Source organism: Haliaeetus leucocephalus, unplaced genomic scaffold, assembly GCF_000737465.1.
Source record: "Haliaeetus leucocephalus isolate CR32 unplaced genomic scaffold, Haliaeetus_leucocephalus-4.0 Scaffold295, whole genome shotgun sequence".
NCBI lineage: Eukaryota > Metazoa > Chordata > Aves > Accipitriformes > Accipitridae > Haliaeetus > Haliaeetus leucocephalus.
In genome coordinates, this window is record NW_010972731.1 from 1,829,732 (window position 1) to 1,846,239 (window position 16,508).

General features: G+C 40.7%; 1 protein-coding gene across 3 annotated transcripts in view; it reads left to right on the forward strand.

Annotated features, from left to right (window-relative positions):
• Positions 1–13,503, forward strand: part of EEF2K (eukaryotic elongation factor 2 kinase) — a 25,755-nt gene extending 12,252 nt beyond the window's left edge. For 2 of the 3 annotated variants that reach the window (XM_010570199.1, XM_010570200.1), the window contains 11 exons: positions 935–1,067; positions 1,771–1,898; positions 2,506–2,707; positions 2,987–3,054; positions 3,818–3,895; positions 4,708–4,770; positions 6,079–6,213; positions 7,448–7,636; positions 8,020–8,144; positions 9,612–9,790; positions 10,444–13,502. In XM_010570199.1, coding sequence (XP_010568501.1) covers positions 935–1,067; positions 1,771–1,898; positions 2,506–2,707; positions 2,987–3,054; positions 3,818–3,895; positions 4,708–4,770; positions 6,079–6,213; positions 7,448–7,636; positions 8,020–8,144; positions 9,612–9,790; positions 10,444–10,553 — 1,410 coding nt within the window. In that variant the 3' untranslated portion in view covers positions 10,554–13,502. Of the gene's footprint in view, positions 1–934; positions 1,068–1,770; positions 1,899–2,505; positions 2,708–2,986; positions 3,055–3,817; positions 3,896–4,707; positions 4,771–6,078; positions 6,214–7,447; positions 7,637–8,019; positions 8,145–9,611; positions 9,791–10,443 lie in introns of all 3 variants that reach the window. The other variant, XM_010570201.1, reaches the window with a different exon arrangement.
• The last annotated feature ends 3,005 nt before the right edge of the window (positions 13,504–16,508 follow it).

A 16,508-nucleotide genomic window follows, 5' to 3' on the forward strand; every position in this document is an offset into this window, starting at 1 on the left:
GTGGTGTGGGTTTTTTTTTTTTTTTCCCCCCCCCCCCCCCCATTTTTAAGGTATTTGTCTTGATGCTTAATGTAAGCAGAGGGTTTATGTTCTAGGCTGTCTTTTGTACACTAAATCAGTGCTGTGCTTTCACAGGTTAGGAACAAAATGTTCTGTGAGATTTGCTGCAGTTAAGATGTTTGTCTATCACCACCAGTCACCTCCCCCAGGCCTGGCAGCGTTTTTTTGGAGACCTTCCCAGAAGATTCCTCATGTCTGAGCTGTATGCCAAAGAGAAGGGCTTTTTTATACCCGATTCTTGAATCGTTGCATATAAAGAGAACAAATGTACATTTCTGTATATCATTATCTGATATATGAATGTAGAGCCAGATCAGCTGTTCAGGGGCACCTCCCAGAAGGCATAGTAGGGGAAGGAGAATTTTTGGGGGATGCCTACTTCCCCTCCCCCACCCCCAAAATGTGTCAGAGCTTTGCCTGTTGGCAGAAGGAAGCAGTGTCCCAGGGCTGCAGAGCTTGGAGATCCACAGGCACAGCCAGGACGTTTATGCAGAAGTTGTTCTGCACTGGCTTCAGAGCTGACTGTTGTTCCTTCTGCGGGGCATCTCCCCACTTCTTAAGGTGAAGACTGTAGTGGAAAGCAGAATCTCCAGTACAGGAAGGAAGAATAAAGCAACCTCCTCTCTCCTGCATGTTCCCACTGCTGCTTTTCACCCTACCTCTTTTAGCCCATCTCTGAGTGGGGGCAGGTTGGAGGAGTGATCTGCTGCATGCTTTTAGTCTCTCATTGCTTTCATCATGATGTTTATACCAGTTATTTTTGACCGACAGGGTTATCAGGCTTCTTTGTGCATTTATAAGGGGTGAATATGTGTTGCTGTTTTCAGTAGATCAAGGAAGAGTCTTCTCACATATCTTCTATGGTTCTTCCCAGGCCTTTAGTCACTTCACCTTTGAGCGCTCAGGACACCAACTCATTATTGTTGATATCCAGGGAGTTGGAGATCTTTACACGGACCCTCAGATCCACACAGAGAACGGCACAGATTTTGGAGATGGCAACCTAGGTAAAATCAATGATCCTGTTTCACATGCTAATGGATGCTTATTTTCTCTTCCCAGCTGAGTAGCCACTACACTGAGTGAGCAGGCACATTCCTGAGGGTCTTGCAAACAGCTGGGGAGGTTGTGTTGTAAGGAGTCCCTGAACAGGGCAACCATCATGCAAGGGCGGATCTAAAATGAGAGCTGATCTTGGCTTGTGTCTTGTGGCCTACTCTTAAACCAAACAAGTCAAGAAATTAAGTAGCTTCCTACAATGTGAGAGCAAATAATCATGGCCTTTAATTTCCTTGCCACATTACAGGAATGGATACAGCTGAATGTGGAGAGATAAGCCTTGCATATTTTTAAAGCTCCAAGTGTCCAGACATGAAGTTGTTCATAGGACACATGAAGTTTTGTAAGCAGGATCAAATTTAGGCATGTTTCTTAATGATGCAAATTAATTTATTATTATTATCCTGTGCATACATAGCTTTTGAAGATTTTTGCAGACTCTCTTTCCCTCTCCCTGCAAGAGAGTGAAAAGCCCTTACAGGTGTTAAAATAAAATGGAAGTGGGTTGAGCTGTGTGTGCTACAAAGCACTTTCTCTCTTTCTTTCTCTTTTGACTTTTTAGAAAATGCTTTGGGACTTCTAGTTTTAATAAGTAAACCATCATATAAACTTTGAGCAAACCCTTTCTTCACTTTTTTTTTATTGCTGTAGGTGTTCGAGGCATGGCCTTGTTCTTTCATTCTCATTTCTGCAATAAGATTTGCAAAAGCATGGGGCTTGCACCATTTGATCTTTCATCCAAAGAGAAGGATGCCTTGGATTGTAATAAAAAATTGCTTGTAAGTGCTTCATGAAAAAAGTGTAACTAAGCAGTATAGCTGGTTTATTCTAACTTTAAAAGCCCTGTAAATAAAACTGAAGTATGCTGTTTACATGGCAAATAAGACCACCTTAATCACTAATGTTGCAGTTTAAAATACAGCAGTTTAAAGCTGACTTATCCATACTTGTCTCTGAATTAATGCTGTAGCTTTAATTAATAGGGAACCTTGTAACACATGTATATTTAGGACCAAGTATATCTCTGAATGCTGAAATCATTAGTAAGTATCATATCTCACAAAGCTAATTTGGGGAGAAAAAAAGAATAGAACCACTTGTCTTTAACTGATCTCAGTTTCAACTGATATTAGTGGGAATGGGACTTGATGAAACACTCTGAATGAAATTCAGTCATAAACAGAACTCTCTCTGACTTTAACAATGCCGGGACTTGATATTTTGTTGGGGTGTAGAACTTTTCAAAGCAAGTAGTTATGTATGCATGTGTGTGTTTATACCCCCTGTTTTGTAGAGGAGTCCTAATAAACATTCATGTTGGCTTATGTAGCATGCTTAGAATACAGAGAAGCATTATTCATGGGACTTACTTGTTAATTTGCCAAGGAATCTGCTCAAACAATTCTCCGTGGCACAGAGGAAAAATGTGGCAGCAGCCGGGTGAGAACAGTCTCTGGTAGTCGGCCTCCTCTGCTTTTCCGCCTGTCTGAAAACTCTGGGGATGAAAGCATGAGTGATGTAGCATTTGACTCTCTACCCTGCTCTCCGTCCTCAGCAACTCCTCACAGCCAAAAGATGGACATGCTTAGTGAGTGAGCCTCATACATAACTTCCCTGGGGGTTCCTGAACGTTTGACAGTGACTTGTTTTATTTTGTTGGTTTTAAACACAATAGCATGTTGTATTTAGTCCAGGATACTTGTCTCTAGCATTCCTCTTTGAACAGAAATAAAACTAAAAGTACTTCTGTGTAGATAATTAATGCACAGATGCTTCTGTGAAAAAACTGCAGTAAAATGATGGTATGTAGAGCTTCTTCCTCAAGCATGTTACCCTTACAATAAGAAGCAAATATTTTTCTTCCTAGATTGGCCTGTGTTCAATGAAGTAGATAACTTCGTTCACAAAGACTATGATGAGCTTGATAACCAAAGGGTGAGTGTCTTTCCAACAGAAAATGAGATTGCAGTTCCTTAATTAATGTGTTTTTAAAGGACTGCCTGCCTGAAGGCAGTCAGTGAAAGCACATAAAGGTGCTCTGCCTGCTTTCATTGCTGCAGGTCACATTACCTAATAAAGGAAGAACATTTTATTTTAAAATAGTATTCTCCCCCCCTCCCCCTCCTTCAGAAATTTACTTGCATCTGGTGTATTTTAACAGATAGATAATTTAAGTGTGTGTCTGTTCCCCTGCCTGCATGTTCTGTCTTTGGCACTTGTGCCAACTGCTGTGGTATGAAAGCTAAACAGAATCCCCGTTAATTAGGTCTCTGCAAATACTGGTACTGTGGGAAGTTAGAGAACCTCACTTGAGGAGACTGCAATAAGTTTGCAATGGGAATTTTCCAACACTAGGGCCTTAGTACCAGGGGCTGTCAGTTACTGTTCTATCTTTTAACTGGCTACCACTGAAAACTGTATTAAGTGGACTCTTGTTTTGATAAAGTATGTGAATCCTTGATTTTTTTTTTTTTTTTTTTTTGTAATATATCTAAGAGAGAACACAGACTTGGACAGTACCTTCTGGGTCATTAAGTCCTGTTCTGTTTGTCAGAGGTAGCACAACATACAATCATTTTCATATATCCATCCAACATATCTCACTGAACCAGCAGAAGGTTTTCTCTGGGAAATGTCCAGCTGAGATCTTACAAAGGGTAGTGCTAATGCTATGATGTTTTGTTCTTATCTTCTGTAGGATTTTGAAAATGGTGGAGACAGTGGATATCCCAGTGAAAAGAGAAGTGAGCTAGAAGATCTGGATCATAGAGAGAGGGTAAGAATCTGACTCTGTGTTTAGCAGAGTTGGGCCTGTTCATACTTGAACAGTTTCCATAGAAGAATCTTATTTTTTATCCATCTTGATCTAGACTTTTCAAACAGAGGAAACAGTTGGAAAGAAATTCCCACATGTTGCAAAATTACTTACTCATCTTGGGAATGTTAATGACACTTTTATAGGAAAAAGACTATTTGTAAGGAGCTTACTTTCAAACATTATATTTGATTGCATATTATTGTGGAGGTTTTTTTAAGTATTCTGTATTGCATTTGAGAAATGCAGCCAGCTTCTTATCATATGGAATCTATGAATATGATCTACTTTCAGACTCTCTTACCCTCTCTACTTTCTATGACTATATGGCTTGAGATATTACAGAACTTAATGTTGTTGTCAGTTAATAATATGCAACTTTAGAATTCCTGTGCCTTAGTTGGTTACTCCTTTAAAATACAAACTTTTAAATAAATGCTTTTTGACCTGAAGATCTTAACTAGATATTTAATTAGAAGACAGGAAAGAGAATACTGCTTCTAAAGATACCACTCTTTTTGTCACCTTTGAAGCGGCAAGGTATTTATCATGGGATATCTAGTTTACAGGATTAAAGCCTCGGTGTGCCATATTCGTTACCATTTCAGTATGTTTCTTTTTATATTGTGATATCACTGAGAGAGAAGGATCCAGTGGAAAACTATTTTGGTCATTGACACTATTAATTTTGCTGGAAAGGAATTGTCTAGAGGTATAACTGGCACACATCAGTTGCTGCAAATTAAATGATGCAAATCTTTACATTAACATAGGGCCATTCAAACAACAACCGAAGACATGAATCTGATGAAGACAGTTTGGGAAGCTCTGCAAGGGTAAATAAAGCAGAAATGTTCATAGACGATGAGTTTGCAAATCTGCTTGTCCTTTGTTCTACTCATCTGCCATCTAACTTCACATCACTAAATCAGATGTCAGTTTTCCTTCCTTTTGAGCTACAGAATGTGTTTATTAATATTAACTTACCACTCTCTGTTGTTTCCTTTTTTGTTTTGTCTTTATTTCCCAGTTAAAGAAGTACCGTTACAAACTAATTGTCACCTCTGTAACTGATGCCTGATATAAATTAGTAATTATGCATGGGGTTTCTCACTTTAAAAAAAAAAAAATTTGTAGTTCTATGGATTTTTTTTTTTTTTTTCTGCCTAACTAGATTATATTTCCTTCCTGCACTTCATTTTTGGAATTGTGTCCCGTACATGGTTGGGTGATTTTTTTTTTTTTTTTAAATCATGCCGTGTTTGAAATATGTGACAGTAGCTCGCTCCACTATGTAAATAACTGAGCTAGGGAAGACCAGAACTTCTATGTTTTTACAAAATATAGCTTCTGTGAGAACTAGTTTCTGTGGCTATAAACTTAAACAAATAACTCTATTCTGCAAGGAAATAAAAACCAGCTTTGACAACAATGAATAATTTAATTAGATACGCTTTTCAGAATTTCCTTGTAATGATTATATATTGCTGTTTCAGGAAACTGAAACAGCTTTAACAGACTGAAGTTCTGTGCCAGTAACCTTCCCTGTTGTGTTTCCCCTGTGTACCTCAAAAGGCTTTCATTTTGGTAGGATTGTTGTCGGCTACTGTTTCCCATCCACTCATTATGTTGAAAAGCTATTTGTGTTGCACATCCTGAGAAACACCAATGCATGTATCTGCCTATCATCTTCTGCATAGTTACTTTCCATTTTTCTAGAGTTGTAGAATGCAAACAGCATTTAAAATGTTTTGAACTGAAATTCTGACCAGAAAAGCATGGGTTTAATTTTTTTGTGCATGGATAACCTCAGTGCTTGCAGTGTGACTATTCATGTGCTTATTTTTATAAGTACTTTTTTTCTGATTCAGAACTTAAAGATAATGCTTTGCTTTGCTGCTGTCATTTATGGAAGATATTTGATGTTGGGATTAGAAATAGAAGGCTTTACTCTGTTTCTTTAATGAAGAATAATAACCATTTATTCAGCTACTAACATTACTTTTGAAAGCTGTGTCTTAATTTACAGTATTTACTGATAAGTAATAATATTAACGGAGGTTTTGATTTCTGGATGGTAATCCATATGAATAACATGGACATTTTAATTTTGGATAGAAATAACAGAATATTCCGTATTTCAGATCAGTGTGGAGAAATGGAATCTCTACAACTCTTCCAGAGTCCATATCCATAGACCGTCCTGTGTTGCTCAAGAAATTCAGAGGCTCAATGCACTAGAACTTGAAAAGAAAATTGGGAAGTCAGTCCTTGGGAAGGTAGGATGGGTCTAGTAATGCTGTTCTTTCCAACTGGAAAGAATCATCTTGTATTTATTACTTACTTAGAGGTGTTGCCCTGCATGAGTTATTTGTGCAGGTGAAAATACATAATGTCTATAGCTTTCTGTCACCTAGTCATATTTTATAAGGGACATCTAAGCTCAGGAAGCCATGAATTCCATCTGGTTTTGGATTTGCAATATCTGATCTCCTTTGGGAAGGACCCTGCTGTTGGTTTGTCTGCCTTTCCAGAGGCATCACACAACAAAGACAGAGTGGGATAGATATGGTGTGCCTGACCCACGTATACCTTGGAAATCAGCAAGGTTAGGCTCCTGAAAAATGGTAGGATGGACCAACTCTTTTTACTCTAGTCTGTCCCACACAATATAAATGTGAATTAAATTTGGGTTTATGTATGTGCTTAAGCCTACACTCAAAACACATGGTGTAGATCTTCCTGAACATCCTGAGAGCCTCAGATGTTCTCAAACCTTTTGGTTTGAGAAGGAACCTGGCTTTCCCTTGGGGAGGGGAGGAAAAAACACCCTCAAAATCCCATGGCATGTTTGGAATGAAATCCTGCCCCCACTGACAATAAAGGCTTCAGTGGTATGAGGATTTTACCCTGGTTAACCTTGATTTTTCTGTGCCTCAGGTTAACTCCTTTCCTGTGAGGGCCCTTGCTGTACATGAAAGTCTTTGACCTGTGGTCACTGCCGTTTGCACTGCTGGCTGCCATGTTAGGCAGTTGCAGGCTGGGTGCCTTTAACTATGACTCCCTCCTACAGGTCTCCAAGGCCCCAGCAGATACGCTGGGACATGCCCTTAAGGACCTGGTGCTCTGGTGTGGCAACTGCTGGGATACTGCTTAGGGCACATGGATGTGGGAAGATGTTGTGGCAGCTACTGTCTTGCTGAATTAGGTCTTTTATCTCTAGTAGTCAAGTTTATAAAGCTGTATGTGTCTAAGCTTACAGAACTGGAGAGGCAGCTGCACTGCGTATAATCATCACTTTTTGCCTGTTTAATCTGTTCAGGCACAAGTCAGGCTCCAGATCTGTGTGTTATCAAACTAGTCCTCTGCTTAGTCACAAAGGTACACAATTAGCTTTAAGTAGTCACCTCGGAGAGGTATTTTTGTGCCTAAGTAAAGTATGGGCACAGGGCTTTTGAAGAATCAGATCTATACTTAATACTTGTGTCTCTTTCGTGTACAACTGTATTCTAGGTTCATTTGGCCATGGTTCGCTATCATGAAGCTGGGCGTTTCTGTGAGAAAGACAAGGAATGGGATCAGGAGTCAGCCCTGTTTCACCTGGAGCATGCTGCAGACTGTGGGGAGCTGGAAGCCATTGTTGGGTTAGGACTCATGTGCTCTCAGCTGCCACATCATATTCTTTCTGAGGTCACTCTAGAGGTAAACAGAAAGATGAAGAATTGTGGTCCACTGTAAAAATAACATAAGAATAGCAGGAAATGGAGACAAAACAGTAACCACGGTTAGGTGTTCTGTAGCCTCTTCAGAGAGAATAGATGATTTGTAATTAAGGACTTGGACAAAGCAGAAAAAAATGCTGCTTCTTCCTGGTTTTGTGAGCAAATTACTGCATACCTTCGGGAAGTTTTTGAAGTGATCTTTACTCTTCAGCGTCTTAGTTTCTTGTGGCTGGGCCTGTTTCTCAGACATACTAAACACTTGCAGCCATTACTGACTTGGAGAAACTGCATTTAGTGTTAGAGGAAGGAAGGGATGGTTTTACTTAGAAACATGCATTTTAAAGGTTTTGTTTGTTTTACTAGGACACCAAGGAGAACAGAAATAAAGGATTTGATTACTTGCTGAGAGCAGCAGAAGCTGGAGACCGGCCTTCCATGATTTTGGTAGCAAGAGCATATGATACAGGTGTAAATCTTGGTTCAGACAGGTATTGTGCATGACTGAGTAACTTAACTTGGTGGTACTCCACTGGGGGGGGGGGGGCAAGGGGAGAAGCAATGGCTGCATGTCTTTCATTCACATAAAGAGCTGTTATGTCATAAGTAATGCTATGAAGTAATGGAGTTACTTCAAACTTATCCAGGTGTGAATAAAAGCAGGGTTTAGGCCATGATATATCAGCACAGAAAGAAAGTCAGAGATCACTTCTGCTGTTGGACACCTGCGTGTGTGTTGAATCCACCTGCATGTTTGAGTTTAGCCATCATGCTGAGGTTGCCCTATGGTAGCCAGGTTGTTTTGTGCTCTGAAGTTTGTAACAAAACTCCCCTTGACTTCACAGGGAGTTGCATACTTGAAAATCCTGGGATCAGTGGGAAAAAACGAACACAAGAGTTCTTTCGGAGGTGTAGTACCGTAAAAATAAGTGAAAAGTATTACAACTGCCATGTCTCCTCCTTAGTGATTTTTTGAAAGCACAGGTTTTTTTAAAAGTGGTGGTGTTTTTCTAATAAAGCTGTGAAAAAAGCTGTAGAACAGGAGAAAGAGGTGAAGTCCCAAATCAATGTAGACAAGATGCAGTCAGATGAGTGAAGTATTTGTCACAGTTGTAGTCTTTCACTGCTCGTAATAAAAATAGGAATGGACATTTCACAGGAACATAGTCTTAATGCTGAGGATGTTACTTGCAATTAAGGATGATTTTAAGTTTTAAGAAGTTTAAAATGCTTTTACCTCAGTAAGCCTCTCTTAATTTGGCCAGCACTCCTATCTTGATAGGAGGGATAGGAGCAGCATTATGACTAAGAACTAGATTTTGATTTGCCAAAAGGCTACGCAGTATATTGGTTTGATTTTGATTTTTTTTTTAGCATTTTAGATGAGTTTTTGAAAGTGGACAAACACTAACTTCCTTAAGTACCAGGTGATGATAGTGATTTTTCTGCTTTTGTATTGCAGCATGTCTTTGTTATTTACATGAGTTTTCTGTTTTGCACAACAGTGAAACTCTTGGCAATGGTAAAATTTAAAACAACATTAAACTTCTCATTGAAGTGCACTGAGCATTCTCAATATGAAAATTGTTGATTTTCAAGTATTTATGAAACAAGACTCTCAGCAACTTCAGATTCTTTCTATATCAGCTATCTTCACAAATATAAATGCCAGACCAAACCCATACAACTGGTAATGAAGCTCAGACTCTGGAGTTCAGCAAGACATTTCAGTCTGATATTTTCTCCTCTGTCATTACTGCATAAAGTGACCCCAGCCTCAGTTTGGTATAGTGACCTGATGCTGCAGTGCAGAGTTAGTGAGCCTTCACGAAAACATTTGCTTTCTTGGAGAGCATCAAGGCTCTGAAAACCTAGTGCAAAAGTGAATTCTGAATCTCTGATGCAAAGTACATTTGTTTCCTAAGGTAACCATCTTTAAAAATTATTTTTAACTTTAGAGTACAGGATTGGAAGGAGGCGCTGTACTGGTACAATGCTGCACTGAACATGACCGACTATGATGAGGGAGGTGAATATGATGGCACTCAGGATGAGCCCCGATACCTGCTCCTGGCCAGGGAAGCAGAGATGTTAATGACGGGAGGGTTCCGCCTGAAGAAGGATCCACAGAGATCAGGTGCGGCCTCATTTTATTTCTGTAATCAGTAATCCTGCTTTTCCTTCCCTTTTCCCCCAGCATGTAGCCCAAAAATACATTTCCTGCTTCAGCTGTTATAAAGCATACAGAGGGTCAGTACCCTCAGATTTGTGGATGAAGCTGTAATGATGCTGCGTGATACAAGGCTGGAAACAGTGAAATAAGAGATCTTGCCAATGACAGGGGTAGTGGGTGGTGCCAGGTCCAGTCCTGTGACACACTGAGTCACTAGCAAGCAACCTTCGCTCCTTGTGAGGCCACTGAAGTGCAGGTTGCTACTTGTATTTTGAGTTACACCCATGACTCCCAAGCCCTACACAACATTGTCTTAGTTGTTGTGTAATCTACATGTCACGCATCTAAGTCTTAGAGTTGTATTGGGGGATCCTACAGGCTGGTCATACTTCCAATCCTTCTAAATACATTGAATAGTCATCAGCAGCCTGTCATAACTTCCAACTTGAAGAGTAAAAGCCAGATTCCCAGCTGATGTAACTCTCCTGACACTATCAAAATACACCTGGCCCTGTAGTTTGACCTCAATTTCTCTTTTTTGTCCTTTAATTGCTTTAGGCAAGAGAGGTATTTTTTCTTCACGCTGTCAACATAACTGATTTTATTTCCTGCTCTAGGTGAGCTGTACACAGAAGCAGCAGAAGCAGCAATGGAAGCCATGAAAGGCAGACTGGCAAATCAGTACTACCAAAAAGCAGAAGAGGCTTGGGCGATGATGGAAGAATGACACCACAATTAAGCAGTTCTTGTATATAATTTTTTTTATAGACTTGCTGCATTTGCAGCTAAAAAGATATATTTTTATGTGGCGTTACCAGTTTCTTTTTTTGTATTTTAGTTTTCTAATTTTTTTTTTGAGGGGAGAAATCCAAATGCAAGTGGTATGTAGGGTGCCATAGCGTATTTCTGCTAGTGTTTTAAAGCTGTAATACAGACACACTTGACCTTTTGTATTTTTTTAACTGTTAGAACGGAGGGTCCTAGGTTTTTTTTGATGAAAAATGAAGCTAGTGTTTGTTTAGGTTTCATATGTCCTGTTTTTACACAGAAAACGATCAGTGTGTTTACATTTTTCTTCTCCTCCCCACATACAGAAAAACATTTTCCTAAATTCTCAGCATTTCTTCATTATTTTTGGTGTATCTCACCAAATTTGCATGTGAATGTAAATTTTCAATTTAAGCATGCAGCTACTCATCTTAATAAGTAGTCCCATTCTATTATGCTGGTGTCGTTGGGCACTTCTGTTATTCTTCTCAAACAAATTCTGGATAGAATCCTTACAGTTTGGGGAGGTGCAGGGAAGATGCTTCACATTGGCAGTGAGGATATTCGGGGTGGAAGATGTTTTATTCATTACCAACGTTGCATATTTTATCATCAGAAAATCACTGATGTTCCTGATGAGGTGAGGCATCCAGCTACCTCTCTCATTTTCAGATTTTGCACCATATCATAACCTAGTTGTATAAAATTCTAGTGATCTTATATGATATTTGTCCAATGATGTACAGTAGCAAGGTCTGTAATATATGGGTAACTTGAAGTTATTTTTACAGTGACATCTCAATTCTCAGTGAAGCTAGATCGTATCACTTAAAATGAGAGTACACGTTCCACCATTTCCAGAGGGATGTTTGAAAAGGTTAGAGGATGTTGATTCACTTATTTCTATGTATAGAAAATAATTTATCTGGTTTAAATAGCTTTTAAAATAGTGTTTTATCTGCAAATGGTTTCAAACGCCAGTTAGAGAAAACTGCTGGTTAAAAAGAAAAAACAATATTATCCCAAACACTTGAATGTCTGTGTCCTGTTTGCATAATCCTAACCAGTAATGGGAGGACAAATACATAACGGTGGTTGAATTATCATTGCATAAAGTTTCTTCCAAATCCAGTATTTTATTCCAAAGCTGCTGTGACATCTATACAGATAGTACAGAAGCTGTTCCTATTTCTTGGTCATGGTTAACAGTCATTCTGCAGGAGATTAAGATGGAAGCTTTTGCTTTCTTGGCTTTACAGTCTCCTGAGGGTGTAAATTGATATGGGTAAGGGGCAGCCCCTATGAAGTGCTGAATGACCTATAATGCTCACCAGCCTCACTTCAACCAAGCTTTTAAAAGCATGCTTAAAACTAAGCAGGCTGCTAGAGTATGCAGTTGATTTCATTGGGACTTCTTGCATGCATAGCCAAGTAATGTTAATTTCTTGTAAAACGTAGAAACCACTCAAGGAACAGAAATCAGTTCTTCCTTTCTTGTGTGAGTGCCTGTCACTGGGCTCCAAAGTTGTGCTCCCCATTAACTCTCTTTCTGACAAGTGGATCTTGAATTACTGTTTAAACAGTATCCAAGCATGATGTTAGTTAACAACTGCCACTGTCTGAAAGAGGTGATATCCTGGTAGTTAAGGAAGTGAGATGGGAAGATTTGAATCCTTTCTAGCAGAGAAGGAAGAGGTGTCCTCGGATGTTGTACTTCTGAGTGGGTGCTGTAACGACCAGGCAGTTGCCGTGAGTAACCTTGCAATACATAGCCACATCTTCCTGTATAATGCAGGGGATGTGGGAAAATAGCGCTCATGGCCTTTTTGTTTTATTTTGAGAGTGAAGGTGAAGCTTTTCACCCATTAATGGAGGAATGTCTAATTTCTAGATCTCCGTTGGGCTTAGGCAGATACAAAGCTAGGTACTGAAATAACCAAATTTTTGGACCTAGTATTTTTTGGACCCAATACGGTGAAATAAAACCTGAGTTTGTAGGATCGCAAGTTGGTTTTTTTTAAGTGCCTATCCAAAGTTCTGCTTTACATGCCTAAAGCCTCTTTTGGATGTGGTCTTTTTGCTCATTCAGTTCATAGCATTAAAATATCAGCTCTCAATGAAAGGGGAATGTGCCTTTCACCTCTGAAGACAGCTGAATAGTCAGAGTGTTTTGTGCAGAACCGATACAGTGTAGGCACTATAACAAATTCAGGCAAAAGGATTTGTTTTCCTCAGAAGGTGTTGATGCCAAGTCTGAGATTTTCCTTGAGAAGGAAGCATGTGTAACACCACCACCAACCATGAAGGGAGGAGAGGAGATTGAGTGTGCCTGTCCAAAATGTGTACGTAAAGGACATAGAGTGTAATTATTGACACTTTTTGGTGTAGTTTGATTTGCTAAATTCAGGAGTTGCTGAAGTTGCTGACAGTTCTCGTAGATCTGGTATGTAAATGTGCACACAGCTCAGTGAAAAAATTATGATTAATTCTTTGTTTGCAAATGCTATTTTTTTAGTGATGTAGACTACCTTCTGTCCTAAGGTGGTGGTATATTATTTTGCTATACAATAAATAGGAGTGTCAATCATTTGAAAATGGAAATTGTTTACAGAAATATGCACAACTTATTCTATGACATTCTTTTGAATAGAAAACTATATATTTGACAGACTTTTGGAATGATATTGCTATATGCTGTATTTTTAATCTATTCACAATGAATAAATAAAAATATGTATTTTTTAAAAATGTGAAAATAAATCTGAGGATCAGTCTGCCAGAACTTACCCAGGTTCAGTGTTTCCCACTGTCAGTGGGAATATTGCTTGGATAAGGACAGTGAGATGGAAGCCTTTGTTAGTATGTCAGACATGCAAATACTGATTGTCTGCATCACTTAGTCCTCTCATTCACTTTGGTTTCATTCTGGCTGGTCAATAAAGTTCTTTTTGTCACTTTTCTCAGTAGAGTTTCGGTCATTGCATGTGGGGGTTTGCTTTTGTTTTTTTCTTTATAATTTGCCAAAGTTCAATCCTACTATTGCAAGCTTCCAGAAATCCTCTGTGGTGTTTTTATTATTCCATCCCTGATTTCATTCACTTTCAGTAACTAACTGGGAGGAAATAACTAGATAGGTACCAATCAAATCTGTTTTCCTCAAGAAAACTAAATGTTCTATTTTATTTGCATTCAATTGCACATGCAGTGTCGGTAACTAATATGGGATAAGATGTAAGGACTGAAGTGCTCATTTGCAGGACTACTACAGAGGCATCTTTATGCCTTCAGTCCTTGCTTAGTCCAGAGAAAAGCATGGAAATACTTGGCCTCTATGATTTGAGGTGCGAGAGGTTTCTGTAATGGCTACAGGTATCTAATGATACACTGTCATCTTCAGTATGACTTATTCCCCTTCCTTTTAAAGAATAAACTGTCTGATACTAGCCCTTTTAAACTGTTAAAAATTGAGCTCTTACTGTTGCTTTTTCATTGCTTTATTTAGACAGGTATAATTTATTATACCTGTATAGTTTAAATGATATAAAATTGTTCTCTAGCAAAGGCACTGTGAAATAGCAGAATCTCAGAACAAAAAAGCCCCAGCAGGGCCTCTTCACTCCGCTGTAGCGTCACTAAGATGAAAAATGGTGAAATTTGGCACTGCAGGTCTTTAGCTGCTGTCACTGAGAGCTGGAGTGTTTGGCAAGTGTAATGAAGTGGGGATAGCATCCATCAGAAAGCATGGAGACAGCCAACACTTACAGCTTATAAAGTATAAATAATATTGCCTGTTTCTTAATTACTGGTCTGTGGGACTGATTGGAATCTCACTTTCTTCCCCACAGGTATAATTTAACTTTTGAGAGTAGAGTGGCTGCTGACAGACACGGGTGTAGTTTAGATGGGCCAAATCAGGACTTCTCATCTGAATTTTGAAAGGGAGGATTTCGCTTGAACCTCGGGTTGGATTCAGGGCCAGTGCTTCTGGTGGTGAGTCAGGCTGTTTTCAGGTTTAAGTTCAGGGGCATCTCTCTCATGCCTGCCACTGCTGGGGACCTGAACACTTCATGGGGACAGCTCACACGTTTGTAACCATCAGGCCTGGTCCTTAGTCTAGACATAATTGATGCAAGTGTTGGGTGCTTGCTCTTCTCTGGCTAACTCCTGTGCCAGGAAAGCAATATGCGGAAGCTGGTAGCTTGTTTTATATTTTGAGTTCTCCTGTAAGTTCATATTAATTTGGAAAAAGTCCCATCATCATCATCTTACCTCGCACTGGTAAAATGAGAAATCTGGTGACTCAACTGCTAGTCCCGAGGGGTGACCTGTGTTCTTATCCCCTGTGTGACACATGGCTGATGTGAATAATCTTGGGCACACAGGCTTCCTTCAGCGTTCAGAAGTGTCCCTGTGGCCGTTTCAGGGACAGAGGCTGACCTCACCCACAGCAGGGCAGAAAAGCACTTCTCTGGGAGGGTGTTGGTACCTCTCACTGCCTGGGCAAAAGGACCTGTGGTGCCAGGCAGCCCTTGCAGTAAGAAAACCACTTGTAAGATGTGGTGGGTGCAGCCTCTCGCACACCGCATCTTCCCCCCGACACACCAAATGTGCAGTGCTGTGGATGGTACCCCATGTCCACTGCTGCATGGACAAGTGCTTGGAGACTGCCAAATTGGACTCTTGCCCTAAACTTTTCTGCCTGAACAAATTACAGGTAATTTGCTCTGTGAAGCCAATTCAGGTCTGCCTGCCTTCTCTCCCCCTTGAACCTCTCCTGCTTTTCTGCAAAGCCAGGGCTGTGGGATGAGTGTTAACTCCCTCTGTTCCCCTCAAAACCCACATCTTTCTGAAAAGGCACTGAGCAGAGGGTGTGGAACTACAGCAGTGCTGAAGGAGGATCCCATTCACGCTTACATGTGTGTGCTGTTATTCCTCAGTACTTGTAGGCAGTGAATGAAATTTTTAGCAAGATGCTGCAAACCTGCAGCCTTTTGGCAGAATCATGTCTAGCAGCACCCTGGAAAGAGAGCTGGTACCGCAGGGTGCTGCAGGGACAGGCAGGCTGTGGGAGGTGCCAGGGGAGATGGGTGAACTGAGGCTGTCGGCAGGGTTCCAGCAGGTTTATTTTCTCTATCCTGTTTAAATGGACTGCCACAACTACAGAATTAAATCAAGCTGCATTTGTGGCCTTACCCTAAAGAAGCTGGAATTTTTCTCCAAATGCAACCCTTCAGCTCTAATTAAGGGGTGAGAATAACATTAACTCCCCAGGAAAACTTACCAAAACTTACCATTTCAGGCAAAACGCGGACAGAGACTCCCAAGGGCACCTTGATGGGGCACCGGGCAGCTAAAGTGTGCTACTACCCCTTTTCACAAGAGTTGTACTGACTACTACTGCTGCTGCTACCGCAGCCTGGCATGCTGATCCCTGTGCTGCAAGCAAAAAAACCCAAATCCCCCAACCATCAAGTCTGCTGACTTTTCACTTTGCAAATTCAGTGAGTTGTAGCTTGGCAGCAGGAAATGAAAATGCATAGTTTTTAGATTTTTTTTTTTTTTTTTTTAGATTTTCAGGGGGGGGGCACAGGCGATGCCCCCACGTACCGCAAAGGCGGGTGTGCTCTGCCACGGCATCCACGTGGCGGCGGGGCGGCGCGGAGGGCTCGGCCCCAGCCCCCGCCCGGCCCTGCCCTCTGCCGCGCTGTCCCCCCCCGGGTCCTCCGCGGCGTGGGGACGCGCAGGGCGCTGCCCCCTCCCACTCCGTCCCTGGTTGCATTGCACCTGCTTGGAGACAGGGATTAAAAAAAAAAACCCGCAGTATTTTATTGTGAGGGTGGAGGGGGTGTGGAGTGAGAGCGGTTGCTGGGACCCGGGCTTGGAGATGGGGGGGGTGGGGGCTGCTGAAGGAAAA